This window comes from Cynoglossus semilaevis, chromosome 11, assembly GCF_000523025.1.
Source record: "Cynoglossus semilaevis isolate Cse_v1.0 chromosome 11, Cse_v1.0, whole genome shotgun sequence".
In the NCBI taxonomy this organism is placed as follows: Eukaryota; Metazoa; Chordata; class Actinopteri; order Pleuronectiformes; family Cynoglossidae; genus Cynoglossus; species Cynoglossus semilaevis.
The window spans coordinates 15744955-15760820 of NC_024317.1; the positions used below are offsets into that span (position 1 = coordinate 15744955).

The 15866-nt window shown below is 39.5% G+C and overlaps 1 protein-coding gene across 1 annotated transcript in view; it reads right to left on the reverse strand.

Annotated features, from left to right (window-relative positions):
* LOC103386570 (immunoglobulin-like and fibronectin type III domain-containing protein 1) overlaps window positions 1-15114 on the reverse strand; it is a 21360-nt gene extending 6246 nt beyond the window's left edge. The window contains exons 1-15 of the mRNA XM_008320898.2: window positions 14928-15114; window positions 11950-12275; window positions 7939-8058; window positions 7317-7459; window positions 7113-7212; window positions 6975-7019; window positions 6585-6618; window positions 6235-6418; window positions 5970-6083; window positions 5576-5744; window positions 5203-5475; window positions 3888-5066; window positions 3645-3746; window positions 220-344; window positions 6-71 (exon numbers count right to left, since the gene is read on the reverse strand). Of these exons, the coding sequence (XP_008319120.1) occupies window positions 6-71; window positions 220-344; window positions 3645-3746; window positions 3888-5066; window positions 5203-5475; window positions 5576-5744; window positions 5970-6083; window positions 6235-6418; window positions 6585-6618; window positions 6975-7019; window positions 7113-7212; window positions 7317-7459; window positions 7939-8058; window positions 11950-12265 (2970 nt within the window). The 5' untranslated portion in view covers window positions 12266-12275; window positions 14928-15114. The remainder of the gene's footprint in view (window positions 1-5; window positions 72-219; window positions 345-3644; window positions 3747-3887; window positions 5067-5202; window positions 5476-5575; window positions 5745-5969; window positions 6084-6234; window positions 6419-6584; window positions 6619-6974; window positions 7020-7112; window positions 7213-7316; window positions 7460-7938; window positions 8059-11949; window positions 12276-14927) is intronic.
* Window positions 15115-15866: the final 752 nt, after the last annotated feature.

Genomic DNA, 15866 nt, shown 5'->3' on the forward strand with positions numbered 1-15866 from the left:
GTTACCTTGAGAATTTTCAGTCTGTTGAAACTTCCCGCCTTTGAAATTTTAATATCCTCACTGGAATTAATCTTGAAAAACAAACATAAAACAGTAAATATAGAGTAAACCCGAGCCCGGGGCTGTGTCTGTTACAAGTAGTCTGCCTGGATGCTGCAGCACTGGAGCGCTGACACCCAGGCCTGTATGTTAATGATGATGTTTGAAGCCAGGTCTCACCTCCGCTCCATCTTTGTACCATTTTCCCTTGCAGTCATCTTTGCTTACTTTACACTCCAGCTCTGCTGCTTCTCCAATGATGGCCTTGCAGTCAGAAAGCGCAGCCTGAATGTGGACTCCTGGGTCTGAGGATTTATCAACCAAGCACATTAGTGAATGCAAATATTCTCCACACTATTAATTTGCACTTTGATATTTTCTACTTCTTTTGCTTTCATTGTTGGAGAAGTGCATGATCCTTACACTTGTCTGCAACGCAACATGAAAACATTTACTTACCTTTAGAACCAATTGTTGTTGTTGTTGTTGTCTATTTTATATATGAGGAAACATTTTAAGAGTTTCTATAAGGCTGTAATTCTGTGTATTCAATAGTGTGTGACTGTTCACTTTTTGGACTGGTTTTAATCAGGGTCAGAGTTTGCAAAGTTGAAAGCTTGTCAATGTTTGTAGAAACGACACCAATAAAATTTTGATTTATTCTTCGAATTTAAATTTAGTGTCTTACAATTCGGGCTCAGAAAAGATGAATTAAATCTCTGGGGCAAAAAAAAAGAAGAAGAAATTGTTGAGAGCATGGTTATCCTGGTCATCATCTCAAAAGAACATTTGTTTTGCATGTTCTTAGCTTCAAGGTTGCTCTGGCGTTTGTAAGAACTTTAACGACTGACCCTCAATGCACCGACTCATCCTGATAAAGCAAGCAAGATGGTTTACAGAGAAGCACACAGAGCACAGATGCACTTGACCATCATTCTCTCACAGGCATGCACACACACACACAACATAAAAACACATGTGGAGGAAGACACAAAAGAAAGAGTGAGACCACTGCTGATGAGCAATCTGTGGATCATGGAAATGACAGACCTCATTGCTTATATTCACACTGTGCTTCAGAACAGATTCACTATATTTTCACATCAGATTTCATGAACATTTTCTCCAATTATTGTCAGCACTGAAGAATTGCTTTCCCACCTGTGAGGGTCACTCTAAAAAGACTACTTTGACAGTTATTAGAAATTAAATGTACGTTTGTTTACACACTTGCTCTGTTAAAAACCTGTAATCACAAAAAAAAGTCATTTGCTCAGTGAATGACTTTTTTCCAGTGACAGTGCTTCCCATGCAGCAGGTAACACGACACCTGTAATCTTACCACTAACTCCTTTCTCACTCAGTGGGCTGTGACGTGCACTATGAGCATCGTGCACAACCTGTATGCTGGCCAGCTGCAGGTGGCTCACTGCTGTGTGCACCCTGATCATTGGCAGCTGATTCATGGCTGCCTTCTGCTGGCTCTGGGCCAATATCACATCCGACATCACTTATGTCATTCTTTTTTTTTTCCTCTCAGTTATTCTTATGGGAATAACCATCATTTCCAAATGTTCTTATTTGACTGCTGGTTCACCTTCCAAATAACAATCATGGAAACAGACACAATGATTATTCAAGTGTCAGAATAAAGGGATTAAAATAATTAGCAACAAGAAAAATACAGAAGTAACAACATTGTAAATTTGATTTTGTCATACGTTCATGATGATTATTATTGTCATTAGTTATTGCTATATATAGCATTTTTGTATAAACAATTTTTAAAACAAATAGCTATAGGTTGAGGACTGAATCAATATATAGACATACAGGTAAAGGTACAGGTATGTTTTTTATCTGTATTATATTCAACATGTGAAGCATCTTTCGATTTAGAACCCTTTTATCCAGTATCGGGGGCTGGCTACAGCATTTGTCTGTACCAGTACTATTGTAGCTAACGTTAGCTCTGGTGACTGTACCAGGTCTGTTGTGGCTAATTATAGCTATGGTGTAAGTACCATGAGTATAAACTAAACTTTTTCTTGTGTTGACGATATAGCATCCAGGGCATTAGTGTGGGGAAACTGCGCAACATGAGGTTGTTTTTTTTTTTTTACTTAACTTTAAATTGTTTTATTTATTTTTAAACATAAACATGGGGCATAGTATTATAGGTAATGGTTTCCTAAAAGCAGCATTAGGTGTTAATGCAGTCATTGTCTGTGCTGTTCAAGCAGATCTTTATTTTCCATCTGCATGGCGTTGACATCATGTAAGGTTGTTGTCCAAGTACAGGGTCATAACCTTCACTGATTAAAAAATTGTCTTAAATGAAACCTTTTATAAAAATTCTCTGTGAGATACAGGCTGGAACCAAACATGAAAGTGTCTCCTCAGTACATCAGCACTCACCAGGGTCATAGAGTGATGAGAGAATTGTCACATGCTGAGAGCAGAGATAAGTGAGGTGTGGGAAACTAATAGTAAGTATGGCAGTTAATTCTCTCTCTCTGAAGCCCGGGGTCACACAGGGCTGTGATGAAAATAGTGAAAACGGCTCAGCAAGAAAATTAACAGTGTGTTTGAGAATTAAAAGAAAAAAAAACATTTGGTGCAAGATTAGTTTGATGGTAAACCGTCTGCATTTATAACCCTGAAAACTGCACAACCTACTGAATAACAGCCAAACCCAGAGTTGAGGCAAACATGCTAATCCATACTTTTTTGGCTAATCCAATACTTTCATTATGGGTCTACAAGAGTGTAGGCAATAATATAGAAATTTGATATGAAAGAGCCACAAACAACCATCACTGTTAAAAACATAATTGTGTACAAATTATAAATATATATTAATATATATTTGATATATATTATATTTATCAAATTATTAAAATGTATTGAACTCCATGTAAACTGTTTGCTGTGAAGAGGAACACTTTAATCTTGAAGCTAATGTTAGCTTCAAGATTCCTGGCAAAGACACCAGAGCTAATGTTAGCTACAACATTCCTGATACAGACACCAGACCTAACGTTAGCTACAAGAGTTCTGATACAGGCATCACAGCTAACACTGCTACAACAGTCCCGATACAAACACCAGAGCTAACGTTAGCTACAATTGTACAGGTGAAGAGAATCGGTGTAGCCAGTCGATAATCACACCAAATGACAGGGTTTGGAACCAAAAAGTCTTCGAATGTTGAATATAATTGGTTTAATTGTTCTGTGACTTTGTACTACTCTGTGAATACTATATTAACTATAGTTAATTATATATTTAATGTATATGTCTATAATTAATGGTTCAGTCTTGAACCAAAATTTACTTCACTGAAAACACCTTTCTGCTTATTTTTATTTCAGTCAGATTAAAATACTTGTGATTAGTTAAGTTACAAACCCCTCAAATAAAAACAATACATTGCATTTATTATTTTCCACCACTATCAAAATGTGACCTGAAATTGGTCATTGTTGACAAAGTTGAGATTTGCCAAAATTAAGCAGCAGATCATAAATAGTTCATGAATTTCTCACCATCCAATGTTACTGGTTATTTAGTATCAACACCATGCAACCTCCAACATCTCTTACCAACAGCTGGTTCGTCAGGGAGCAATTTTTTCTTTTTCACACGGTTTCTTTTTTTTCCAGATTCCTCTCCTTGTTCACTCGTAAGTTCTTCATTGATATTATCTGTTTCGAAAGTAACAGTAAAAAAAGATTTACACAGGAAACCAAGAAAGCACATATTGAAAAAGTTTGTTGGTTTAGGAAGGAGCTACAATAATACAACTAGCTTTACCTCAAAGTACATACATACTCAGAAACTCTTACCATTTCCTGTATGTTGAGGAAGTTGACCTTCTTTAGCAAGTTTTCCATGTTTTTGTCCTGCCCTTTTCTCTCCTTCTTCTTCTTCCCCTCCTTCATATTCTTCATCATCCCATGAGTCATAATCTCCATCCTTTCCATCGACTCCTCCTTGGCGAGCAGCACTTGCTCCACCAACAACTCTACTAAATGCTCCTGCTGTATCTCCACCTTCACCAGCTCTAGTACCTACTCCCACTACTGCATCAGCTCCAGAGACTCCTGCTGTCCCACACCTATCAGCTTCTCCTCTAGCCCCACTTCCTACTCCTCCGGCTTGACCATTCACTCCACCAGCAACTTCTTCAGTTTGATCTCCTGCATTTCTAGTTTGTCCTTCTCCTCCATTAGCCATTCCTACAGGATTATCTCCAACTCCTCCTGCAGTTCCTCCAGGTCGGCCTTCAACTCTTCCAGCCATTCCACCAGGTTGAATTTCAAGTCCTCCAGCCATTCCTCCAGGTTGGCCTCCCACTCCTTCAGCCATTCCTCCAGCTTGACCTCCTACTTCTGCAGAAAATCCACCTGCCTGACCTTCTACTCCTCCAGCAGCTCCGCCAGCCTGACCTCCAACTCCTTCTGCTGCTCTTCGTCTAACTCCTACATCTTGTGTTGCTGCTTGATCCTCCAAGCCTCTAACACCTGGTCCACCTTGTGGTCCCACTCCTCGTCCTTGTCCATCTCCAACCTGTCCTGCAGCTCTAACTCCACCAACACCCTGTGTTCCACCTCCACTCTTTGTTCCCCCAGCCCCACCGCCCACTCTTCCTCCTATTCCACCGTCCCTGCCAGCACCAGCAGCTCCTTCAGCTCCGTCTCCAGCAGAACCATCTTTTGTTTCGGTTTTCCTCACAGCCCCATTCTGTCCAGCTGCTGTTTTTTTGGACCTGGCAGCAGCCTGGGCCAGAGCCTTCTCCTCAGCCGCTGCCTTCTTCGCCAGTTCTGCCTCTTCACGAGCCGCTGCCTCTGCAGCCTCTCTCTCTTCTTGTAACTTTTTAGCTCTCTCCATTTTTTCCTGCATTTCCTTCTGATATTTGTCTTGCTGTTCCTTTGCTATTGTCATCAGGTCTTCATCATTACCACCTCCAGCCATTGTGGTTTTGCGAGCCGCTTTTCTTCCCTTGTTGGCTGTATCTCTGTCAGCTGTTGAATTAATACATCAAATATGTCTCAATGCATAGATACACAATTAATCTATAATGTTTATTTATGTGGTTGTTTTGTATCTTAGAATATGGAAATACATGTTTATAAGTACTTTTAACCTCTATACTCTCACCTTCAACAACTAGCCAAGCGTTGCATGATTTTATTCCTGCCACAGTGGCATAAATACCAGCATCCAATGGCAAACAGTCTCGAATGATCAGCTTGTGGATGAGCTTATCTTCAGATACAATGATTTCGTGTTTGTCACTATTTGACAGTGGGGCGTTTTTTCCAAACCATTTGACTTCAGTCATGGGTGCCGTTAAGACACACTGAAAGAGGGCGTCCTCTCGTTCTTCTGCCTTAACCTCTTGAATTTTAACAGCAAAGTCGACCTCAGGAACTGCAGGAAATGTCAAAAGGAAGCACAGGGAGATCGGTTTATTCTTATACTAAGTTACAGAAAAATCAAGTAATTAATTTGATGTCTCCTACCGACTCACCTTTAAAGTCTGTAGAAAACACATTAACACCCTCCACATCCACTGAGTAGAGTCCTGCATCCTCTAAACCCAGGTTTTTGATTGTGAAAATATATTTCTTGCCAACTTGTTTCAGGTTGTGCTTCATGCTCTCACTGTCCTCAATGGAAAATGGAACCATGACACCATTCTGCAGAGCACAACCAACAATACTTAAACACTATAAGAGCAGTGGTTCTTGACTTTTTTTGTAGCGTCCCCTTTTGTGGATTAGATAATTGTCTACATCAACGCATTTACATGTCCTTATTTAAAACACTTAATATAACAGAGAGGGTGGGGTCTACCTTGGGAACCACTGTTTTGGAGAAAGTACGCAATTGGAAATTTTCTAGCTAAATTGTTCATATCTCACCTTGTACAGATAGATCTTACTGTTGGGATCTCTGAGGTCCATGTCCAACTCAATGGTTGCACAGTCGTCATTGCTGACCTCGATGTGTTTAAGAGTACTTATCTGTGACACAAACTAAAATAGAAGTAAACAACAGGCAATTAGAAATAGGCAGAAAAAAGAAACCCACACGGGCATCGGACAACACCGCAATTAAAATACAGGAAAAACAAAAACCTTTCCCTCGAAATGTTTGCAACAGAGATGGCAATTAGTATTTTCACACCTCTGCAATCTGCTCCTCTCTTTCTCTCCTCATTTCATTCAGCTTCTTCAACATCCCCCTAAAGTCTGTGATTCCGTATTCGGCACAGATCCGTTCATAGTCTCTCTTGTCGGCGCTGAGCAGAAGTTCCCACACCTTCTCCTCAGGCTCCATTTGCTTTTCCTCACGTGTTCCATCAGGATTACTGCAAGGAGTTGAAGGGGGAGAGGTAGGAGGGGAGGGTGGGTTTCATTACTTTCATTACATGCTTTGGGATCTGTTTTGTTCTCATACAACCACGGGAAGGCTGTTATGAATACTATTAGAAAAAACTATTTTCTGAACAGAACTGAGTTTGTTGCAGGACTTACTGTTTCTTCAGGCCTTTTCTGAGATCAGTTATATCTGTGGAATAAAAAAAAAAAATTGTGCATTTTTAATGTCAGTTCTGGTGTTATGGTTAGAATTACTCTACTGGTGAATTTACTTTTCTCTAAGTGTTTTAATTATATATTTTATTATTATATTCAGGTAAATTCTGTCAGCAACCAAGACAGTATTTTTTCCCACACTTATTCACACCTTATATCAGTGGTTCCCAAACTTTAGGGCTGTTGTATTGCACTCCCCATGCACTGACACAATCACACAATTCACATTCAAATTAATCTCCACGTTTCTAAAATTGGGTGTGTGTACGAGTTCATTAAATAATTAATGAAAAGACACAGTATAACTCCAAGCCTTTTTTAAAGCCTCACCTTTCCCTTGCATCCTTTGCAGTTCCTTGGTCGTTGAAAACCCAACTGTAAACAAACGACAACTTTATTTTCTGTCACACTTGGGTTCTGCCATAGATTCAGACGTATTTGTTTCATGATAAACGGGATGAATTCTACCATTGATGACGTTCAAGACCACAGTGCACACAGCTTTTCCATATTTGTTTGTCGCATAGCACTTGTAGGTGTCTGCGTCCTCTGGGTTCACCTTAGGAAACTAAGACAGCATAAAATCATACAGGACTGCATTTTGAAATACATTGTATTTCATTAAGTATTTTTTGAAAAGCAACTGTAATTTTTTTGTACGTTTAAACCTACCTCGAGGGTGTGTTCGTGGGACGACTCGTTATATTTCTGCAGACACACTTCAGGGTGAAAAAAGATGTCTCCGTTGGCTCTGCTCCATGTCACAGTGGGTGCTGGAGTGCCTGTTACTATGGCTTTGAAAGCTCCATATTTACCTGGAGGACGACACAAACTGAATTATTATTTAATGCTAAATAACTCATAATAATAACTCAGTTATTAGTATTTTATTTTATTGAAATAACAGTCATAACAGTGAAAATGGACCATGATCTCAGTTGCTAGTCCGTGTCTTATAAGCAACTGTTGGTTTTGTTCTTCTGTATATTCGCCTGATAATATGATTACTTGTGTGAACCTTTTTGATTAACTTTTTTAGTAGTACCCCCTTATTTTTAAACAAGCCTTTCCCCCGCCCCGTAGCCATATCAACTCTTTCTTTTGCTTCAAAACTTCATTAATTTTAATTTAAACTAATGAAATTCCCACAGAGCTGTACGATACAGATGACCCACTAGGGCACAAACCAAGAAAATATTGCAATGGAAGTTAATTTCCCCTTTATTGCCACAATGTTTATTTAATGCCAAACCCAACCATTTTGTTTGTTCTGACAGAGATTTGAACTTGTTACCCTCTTGAATAGTCAGAGCAATAGGTTTGCGGGTAAAATCTGGAGTTGACATTCCTTCAGGAAGATCCTCCATGAATTGCGTTATCATGACACCAGGCACTTTGGACCGCTTCCTGATGCCTGGACAAAGAAGAAAAGATATTAAAATGACTACAAATAAATACAAAATGCTAACAAGTAGTGGAATGACTGAACCAAAAACCTTATACCATTTGTTCATAATTTTCTCAAATATTTAATTTAACTATCAATCTTTATTCACATGAGAAAAATGCTTTTTAGCAAACCATGTAATAACCTGTCAACAATTGTACCGTCTTATTTACAAACCTATCTGAACAAACAGTTCATCAATTACATCATTCAGACAATCAGAACCAGACTTTAACTCCGCTGAAGTTGAGCTCAGTCCTGGATGATAGTGAGTTTGATTTTGGGTTTTGTCTGTTGTTAGTGTAGGTCAACTATTTTAAGTTCATCTGGTCTTAAATGTTGATTTTTGTGATTTGAAAAATCTATGAAAGAAAGTGCAAAGTTCTGAACCAGGTTTCCGCCACACGGTTCCTTTAGCAGGACTCTGCTGATAAAGTCAGAACAGAGCACCACGTGACCACTGACCTACAGGGTCAGTCGTTGAAGACCTTTGCATGGGGACGGTGACTGTATAAGTATCTAATGCTGCACATGTGTAAACCACTATTTGAGCAGCTTTAACAGTTGTTAAGCATTATTCTGATTTGAAACTTGTGCTGCTGATGTTCTGGTATTAGTTTTTGTTGGTTTGTTTGTTGTGTTTAAGCCCTGACCCACATGCACAGTGAAGTGAATGTATTGTATTGTAGTGAGCAGCCCAGATTAACCAACAGTGAGTGTGTCATCACATTTGTCCATAAACACGATGTTTATGTCATGTTGACAGTGTTACAGTTAGTACAAAAATATTTAACTTGCATCGTTTCTGAAACCTATCTATACATGTACAGTTGGTCTAATACAGAGTCAGAAGACATGGTGTCTGTGGAAAACAGTAGAATCGTGAGAACAAAGACTTCACTATATATATGTATGTATATATATGTTTGTGTGTGTGTGTGTGTGTAGAATATGTATCTGTCTGACTTTAGCATTGTGTTGAAGTATGCTGCTGTGTCAAAGGTCAGAGGTCAAATGAAAAGCATAATTTCCTCTGTTGGATGCAGTGCAAGTACATCGTGTCTGACCGTCCTGATTGACCACAGTTAGAGATAAAAGGCATGTTTTCACTCATTATTTAACAGTACATATTTTAGTGCATTTGCTGAAGCCCCAGAGCCCTGAGAGTATTAACAAGTATTAACTGACCATCAGCAATCTCAGGGAAGGCCTCACTGCTGATCACAGAGGATCTGCTGACCCAGCGGTTCCTGGTCTTTAAATATTTTCACTTGGAGTGAATGACCTGCAATGAGCAGAATATTAACTAGGGAAAATATATGATGTAAGAATATATAAAATTGAGTATACAATGCCTCAGCGTTTTTGCAGTGCAAAGCCGAATGTAGATGAATCACTAATAGCAGCTGCCACTTAACAGTAAGGTAGGTTAAGCTAAAGGCTCGCGGTGTGGTATGATGAGGATGAAACACACAGACAGGATGTTTGCATGGGTGGAACATGCAGCTACTACAGCTGCATGCGTCAAGCCGGGCAAGTACTTGGTACATGGGCTAGTATAATACTGTGCACCATTGCTAATAATACTAGTATTACTATTAGACCTAGGGCATAGATAAGCAATCTAGCATAAAGCAGGTTACAGAAGCTGTGCTGAAATTCTCCTGCTGCTGTTGTAAATCGGTTGTAAAGTTGTTGGGGACTGTGCCTTTATAATGTGGACGCATTGGTGCATCTTCTGTTCATTGGAGTTGGATAGATTTTCATCTGTGTCTGTTAGGTGTTCCTTTGTTTTATATTTATTTTTGAAAATAGCGTGGAATTGAGGAAAATAATAAGCAAAATAAGCAAAATATTGGATGAATCTTCATCAGATCTATAAGATAAACAGTAAGTTTTAAGAATAAAGTCTTGATTTTATTTTCTGGAAAATATTGTCTATTGTCTTGTTCTGAGTGTAGCTAAATGTTAATGTCTATTGCTTTAAAACTTCCTCGTCGCGTGTAAGAATAATAATCATAAAAAAAAAACGAATTATTGCAACAAAGGCCGATTGGTGGAGATGTGGCTGCAGATGCTAATGTAAAAAAGTTTCCTTGAGGAGTTTAATGTCATAACTGGCCTCCTTTGATCGACCACACAGATCAGTCTCAGTCATGTCTGACAACGTTGACTGACGGGTGAATAATATTAGGTGTTTCAAACCTAAATGAGGTTAATATTTGCATTAATGGTACATATTATTATTTATCAGATAATTTTGAGACACAACACATATTTTTATAACCTAGATGCCACATATAAATACAGCTGTGTCATCCTATGTCATTAATTAACATTTAGTTAAAACAACTAGATTTTTAAGAACATACAGCCCCTGCTATATTTAAAATTTAGTAAACCTAAAAATGAATATTGCTCTTCATCAGCTTTTGAAGGTCGTATCTGTGGCAGTTGTCAGAGTTAAGTGATGAGTGCGCCAATGCAACAAGTTGTGAATCAGTTAGAGAAGACACGGCGATGCCCTCAGCAGCAGCAGTAGCGGCAGCGGCTGCTACAGTGGTTGCTACAGTGCTTTTCATATTGAGGCTGTTGGTAACGTCACATTCAAGTGCATCCACTGTGACACTGAAAGTTGCTTCATCCATTTTAGACGACACCTTTCGAGGAGGGATGAAGACCATGTCACACATGAATCAACCAACATGAAGTCATGCAGTTACAGGAGTGAATTTGTGTAGTTGTTTGTGCAATCTGGTTTTGGTCTTCTTTTTTTTATTTTAATGGCTTCCATACCTTTGTCATCTGGTCGAGCTCCATCAGAACTGCCGACTTAACACGCAACGTGAGAGCAGGAGAGGGAACAGGACAAGTGAATATTAATCCTGACAAGAGCGCAGTGACAGACTGGAACTTCGACAGGATTATGGGCACCGATGAACAAACAACACCACAGTATACAGTAGATCAGCAGAGAATGGGAAGCACACACACACTCACTCACACACAGAGACAGACAGACAGACAGACATAACTGGGCAGACCAAAACCCATACACAGAAAACTGTTAGTCAAAGACTGAAGAGAATAAAATTTGTTAGCAATATTGATGTGATTCAGCCTTCAGATATCAGCGTCGCTTTATCTCAGGATGATTCCTGCACAGTGCTTGAGGTCAGTGAAAAACAATTTCTTAGATTTAAACGTAGTCCACTTCCTTCTTCAAATGCTGTAGATGCTGATGATGTCATGCTGTTCCATCATAGTTTTTTAGATTTTCCAGAGAGATCCAGACGATATCTTCTCCTGATGCTGGCTTTTTTTAAAAATACTTTTATCTCTGTGCTTCTCATCTTCTGGCACCTGCGTTACCTGTGATCATTAAAATTACTTATATTCATTATAATTTTTCATCTTTGGATTCTTCTAAATGGAGAAAGGACGAAGGTTGTCTCATTATACGAACAAAAATTAATTGAAAAAATACCGTCTTCTTCACTGTTCAAAGACATCTGTGTTTCACTGAGTCACAGCTGAAATCATAGTTTACAGTAATTTAAAAAAATACTGTGTATTTACTTGAGTCTTGTTCATGTGGTCTGTCAACAAATTTTTTAAAAAGATGCTGCTCAGGTCACTGACCTGGTTTTGCCGTTGTCTTCTTGGCTGATTTCTTCATCCAGCAGTTGCTATTTTTATCATTTTGTTTTTCAAAGTAGAAGTAGTGTTTTTTGACAAGGGACATATTCTTTGATGGAAGGGAAAGTCAGTGATTTATAAGATAAGATGTGGAGTTAATTATTATACAAAGCCTGGACAGGTCTCAATAGTGTGAAGAGTCCGTTGTTCAACACTTACCTGTCGGAGCTGCTTCAGGTTCTTTTGACTTCTTCGCCTTCTTCCCGTGCTGCTCTCCTTCATCTTTTTTAGCTTCTTCTGGTTTGCCCTCCTCAGGTTTGCCCTCCTCGGCTTTGGCCTCCTCTGCCTTGGCTACCTCCTCCTTGGGTTCTTCTGCCTTGGCTTCCTCCTTCTTGGGTTCTTCTGCCTTGGCTACCTCCTTCTTGGGTTCTTCCGCCTTGGCTACCTCCTTCTTGGGTTCTGCCTTGGCTACCTCCTTCTTTCCTGCCTTTGCCTTAATTTCCTTCTTCTTGGCTGCCCCTGGAGCGCTGCTCATTTTGACGGCTCTGTAAAATTAACAAACAAACAAAAACGACACGGCTGTGTGAATTATATTATGGTTACTGCGTGTCCATATTACGCTATTGATAAGCTATGATATTTGATGTTGAAAAGGGAAAGTAAAGTAATCTGCTGACGTAATAGTGCTAATCATGTCAGAAAACTGTAGTGTTGCTCATTTTTTTCCCTCATGTCAAGTGATTCTCATTTCATTTTTGAATTATAGTCTGTCCTCAAGTCCCACTGGAAACACCTTACACCATTTTGCAGAGCCTTTTATTTTTAGTAGCACACATGCACCAGCATATGCTAAAAGAGGGCTCTCTGCTCCAGCAGCAATCTTGGCTCCTGACGCATCTTCAAATTGAACTTCACAACGCATATGGTGAAGCAAAGTAGGCTGCAACAGGAGACAAATTGGCAGACGGCCTTTGCATTAAGTGATACCAGCCCCTCCATCCCTCCCCCCGGAGACTTTGCCGTTTTAGCTGATTTTATTTATAGTGAGACCTGCAGATGAGGTACTCTTGTGTGTTGTGAACTGAAGAAACAAACATGCGACAGAAAAGACGAAGGGACAGTGATTCTATACGTGTGTTAATGTCACCAGCATTACATAACTTATATAATACTTATTATACATGTACAAGCTAAACACACAGAAACACAGTTTTGGCTGCAGACCCCTGCAGTTTTTACCAGCAGAGACTGGCTAAACAAGACAAATACCACCTGGCTCCTGAAGATAGCCCTTTTAAAGTTCTGCCAAATTCTTTAATAAATGAGTTAACCAAAAATATTTTCCCATGAGTCACTTTGCTATCAACAATAATTCTACAACATCCTTGATGTTGTACATAGCAATTTTAATGAACCAGTAATTCACGCCACCTATTTTGATGAGCAGGGGGCGGAGCTAAATTCTTGTGTACATGTCATTGAAGTGAGTAGGGTGTTGGGCCTTGATCCTTGCTAACAACAGATACACATTTGAAAGTTGGACAAATAAAGTGTACTTGCAAAACATTGCTATCATTTATAGCTTTTATCCTCTATGTAAATCCAAGGATTTTCCATATGAAGTCATTGGGGACGACGTACCCCAAAGATAAGATAAGATAAGATATGTAAGATAAGATAAGATAAGATAAGATAAGATAATATATGTATATATATATGTATATATATATATATGTATCTATCAATGATTCCTCTCGTAGTAATACTATGAACTGCAGTTAACAATGCCAAGAGGTTATATTCTCTTTACATTGACAGCATGTTATTAACATAATTTTTCTCACATTACCACTCATGCTTCATACTCTCCATACTTTAAAGACGCAAGTGCAGCGTCGCCTCATTTGACATTGGTTTAAGATGAACTCTTATCAACAACATGGAGATAACTGAAGAGGATAAAATCCCTTGGCGTTTGTTGAACAGGAAGTGTTGAAGATGCAGTGTTGCAGATAAACAATTTCAACATGATGTGCCAGTAGCGTGTGACATATCAGGTTGTCATCCCTGCCCGATGAAACACATGCACACAAACACATACACATACAGTATATGAACACAGAGGATTGCAGCAGGAACCATGTCCCGTTGAAACATCATCTTGTAGCTTCTCATCACATCACTGAGTGTTGGAGACAGAGGGTGACTCCAGTTGTGTAACTCACACAGAAGCCGGCCCGATGACAAGACCTCTCGGTGTCAAATGAGCCCTTATGTCGCTGTTTGAGCTTCCCAGTGGAATTGTGCATACGTGTTGAATTGCTGTTAGGGAGCTGACAAGTCCATGCACGCACTTGACATTGTCAAGTGTGTGCATCCGCTGCTTGGGCTTCAGCATCTCTGGGACGTTTCTCATTTTTGTGCTTCATTGCTACGTCAGGCATAAATGCATGAAACACTTTCGCCTGTCATGAAATTACAATGTGCACATTTGTGAGCACTTACAGTGGGAAATGCTGCAGCATGAACACCGTCAGCCACTGCACTGTATGTAAAGAAAACTCACTCTTCCGTCTAAGCACAACCCACTCCCTCACTGCTCTTCTTGAAATTCCATGCTGCATATTGATTTGATTTTTTTCATTTAAAGTTATTCTTCAGCTGGCGACCTTACAGCTCTGACCTCGCTGTAAGGATTCAGCGTGTTCCATTTACAAGCATGAAATTCAAACTGAGAAACCGACGTGCACTACTAAAATGATTGTGCACGCCGTCGCCAAATCTGTCCTCCATGTAACTGAATCCTCCTGGGTGATTAATGTACATCTAAAGCATTAATTTGACAACACACTGTAACTGGAGCAATTTGAAATTAGAACCCAAGTAACCCAAGTCTATTTACTGTAAGTCACTATATTGTAAATGTATATTGGCCTCACTGCAGGGGAAACTATGAACAGATCACTTCATTAACACACCAATATACAACATTGTTTTACTCCTTCTACTGTGACTAAAGTTGGTGCACCTGCTCACCCACCGCTGGCCTCCGTCCTGATGATTCACACAGCACTTATCATGATGTACTGCATATTTGCAAGGGCTGACATAGAAGCAATTGGCTGACGCTAATCAATGGTTGGGCTCTGATTAAACATCTTTCCTCTCGCCCAGCCTTTCCAATTGAGGCCACCTACCTGTCCTCAGTCCTCAGGGCTCGAAGATCTGTATCCTGTCAAGCAGCAGTCTGGCCACACTCTGCCTTCCTCCTGATTTTTTTTTTTCCCTCCCTCTAACGTAATAGATCCTTTCAGCAGTCTGCAAGTTAATGCTTGATGCTTTCCTTCTGCCCAGACCTGGTGACTGCTAAAAACTGTTTCGGCTTTTCTGTATCTGTGAATACTCCCAAGACATTGGAGGCCGGGTGGGCGGTAAGGGGAGGGTGGAGTGGGGGTGGGGAGGCAGCAAGGGTGGGTCAAAGAGCAGGTTAAATACCTTTTTCAAGAATAATTTCTTCTTGTGAAGCACATGTAGTGACACCTCTGAGTTGGTGATGGCGAATGTGTGCAGTAAAAGCTCTGTGACTGCAGGAACCAAATGGTGGGAATAAGTTGTCATCAGAGTAATGGCTAAGACAAATTATCACAGATTTGAATGACAATCTCAGGCCATTTAAGTTCAGAAATAGAGTTTCATCACAACCACTAGGAAGAAAAGTTATCCACTAATCCATCCCTGCAGCCAAGTATTAAGTATGTGCACTTTAATATGCAGTTGTTGGCATAAAGTTACTGCAAATTCTTTAAATATTGTCAATAATGTAGACATAAATGTTAATTATTAAAAAATAAATCAATGTATTGTTGGCACTTAGAACATATTAAATACCAATAGCAACAAAGTTGCTCATTTCTAAAGAGCTGGTATTTATCCAAGATAGAATCAGATAATGCAGATGTGATCTGATATCAAAGTGCTCTCTTTGAGGAAAGAATTCCAAACAGTAAAGATCCTGAAATAAAACAGAATCAATAATAGGTCTGGCTCAGATAATACAGCTGCTGTGTTATCAAAGTGTTGGGCTGCAGCCCTTGAAGAATTTTAGCTCTTGTATTCTATTGAGGACGCTGGTATGC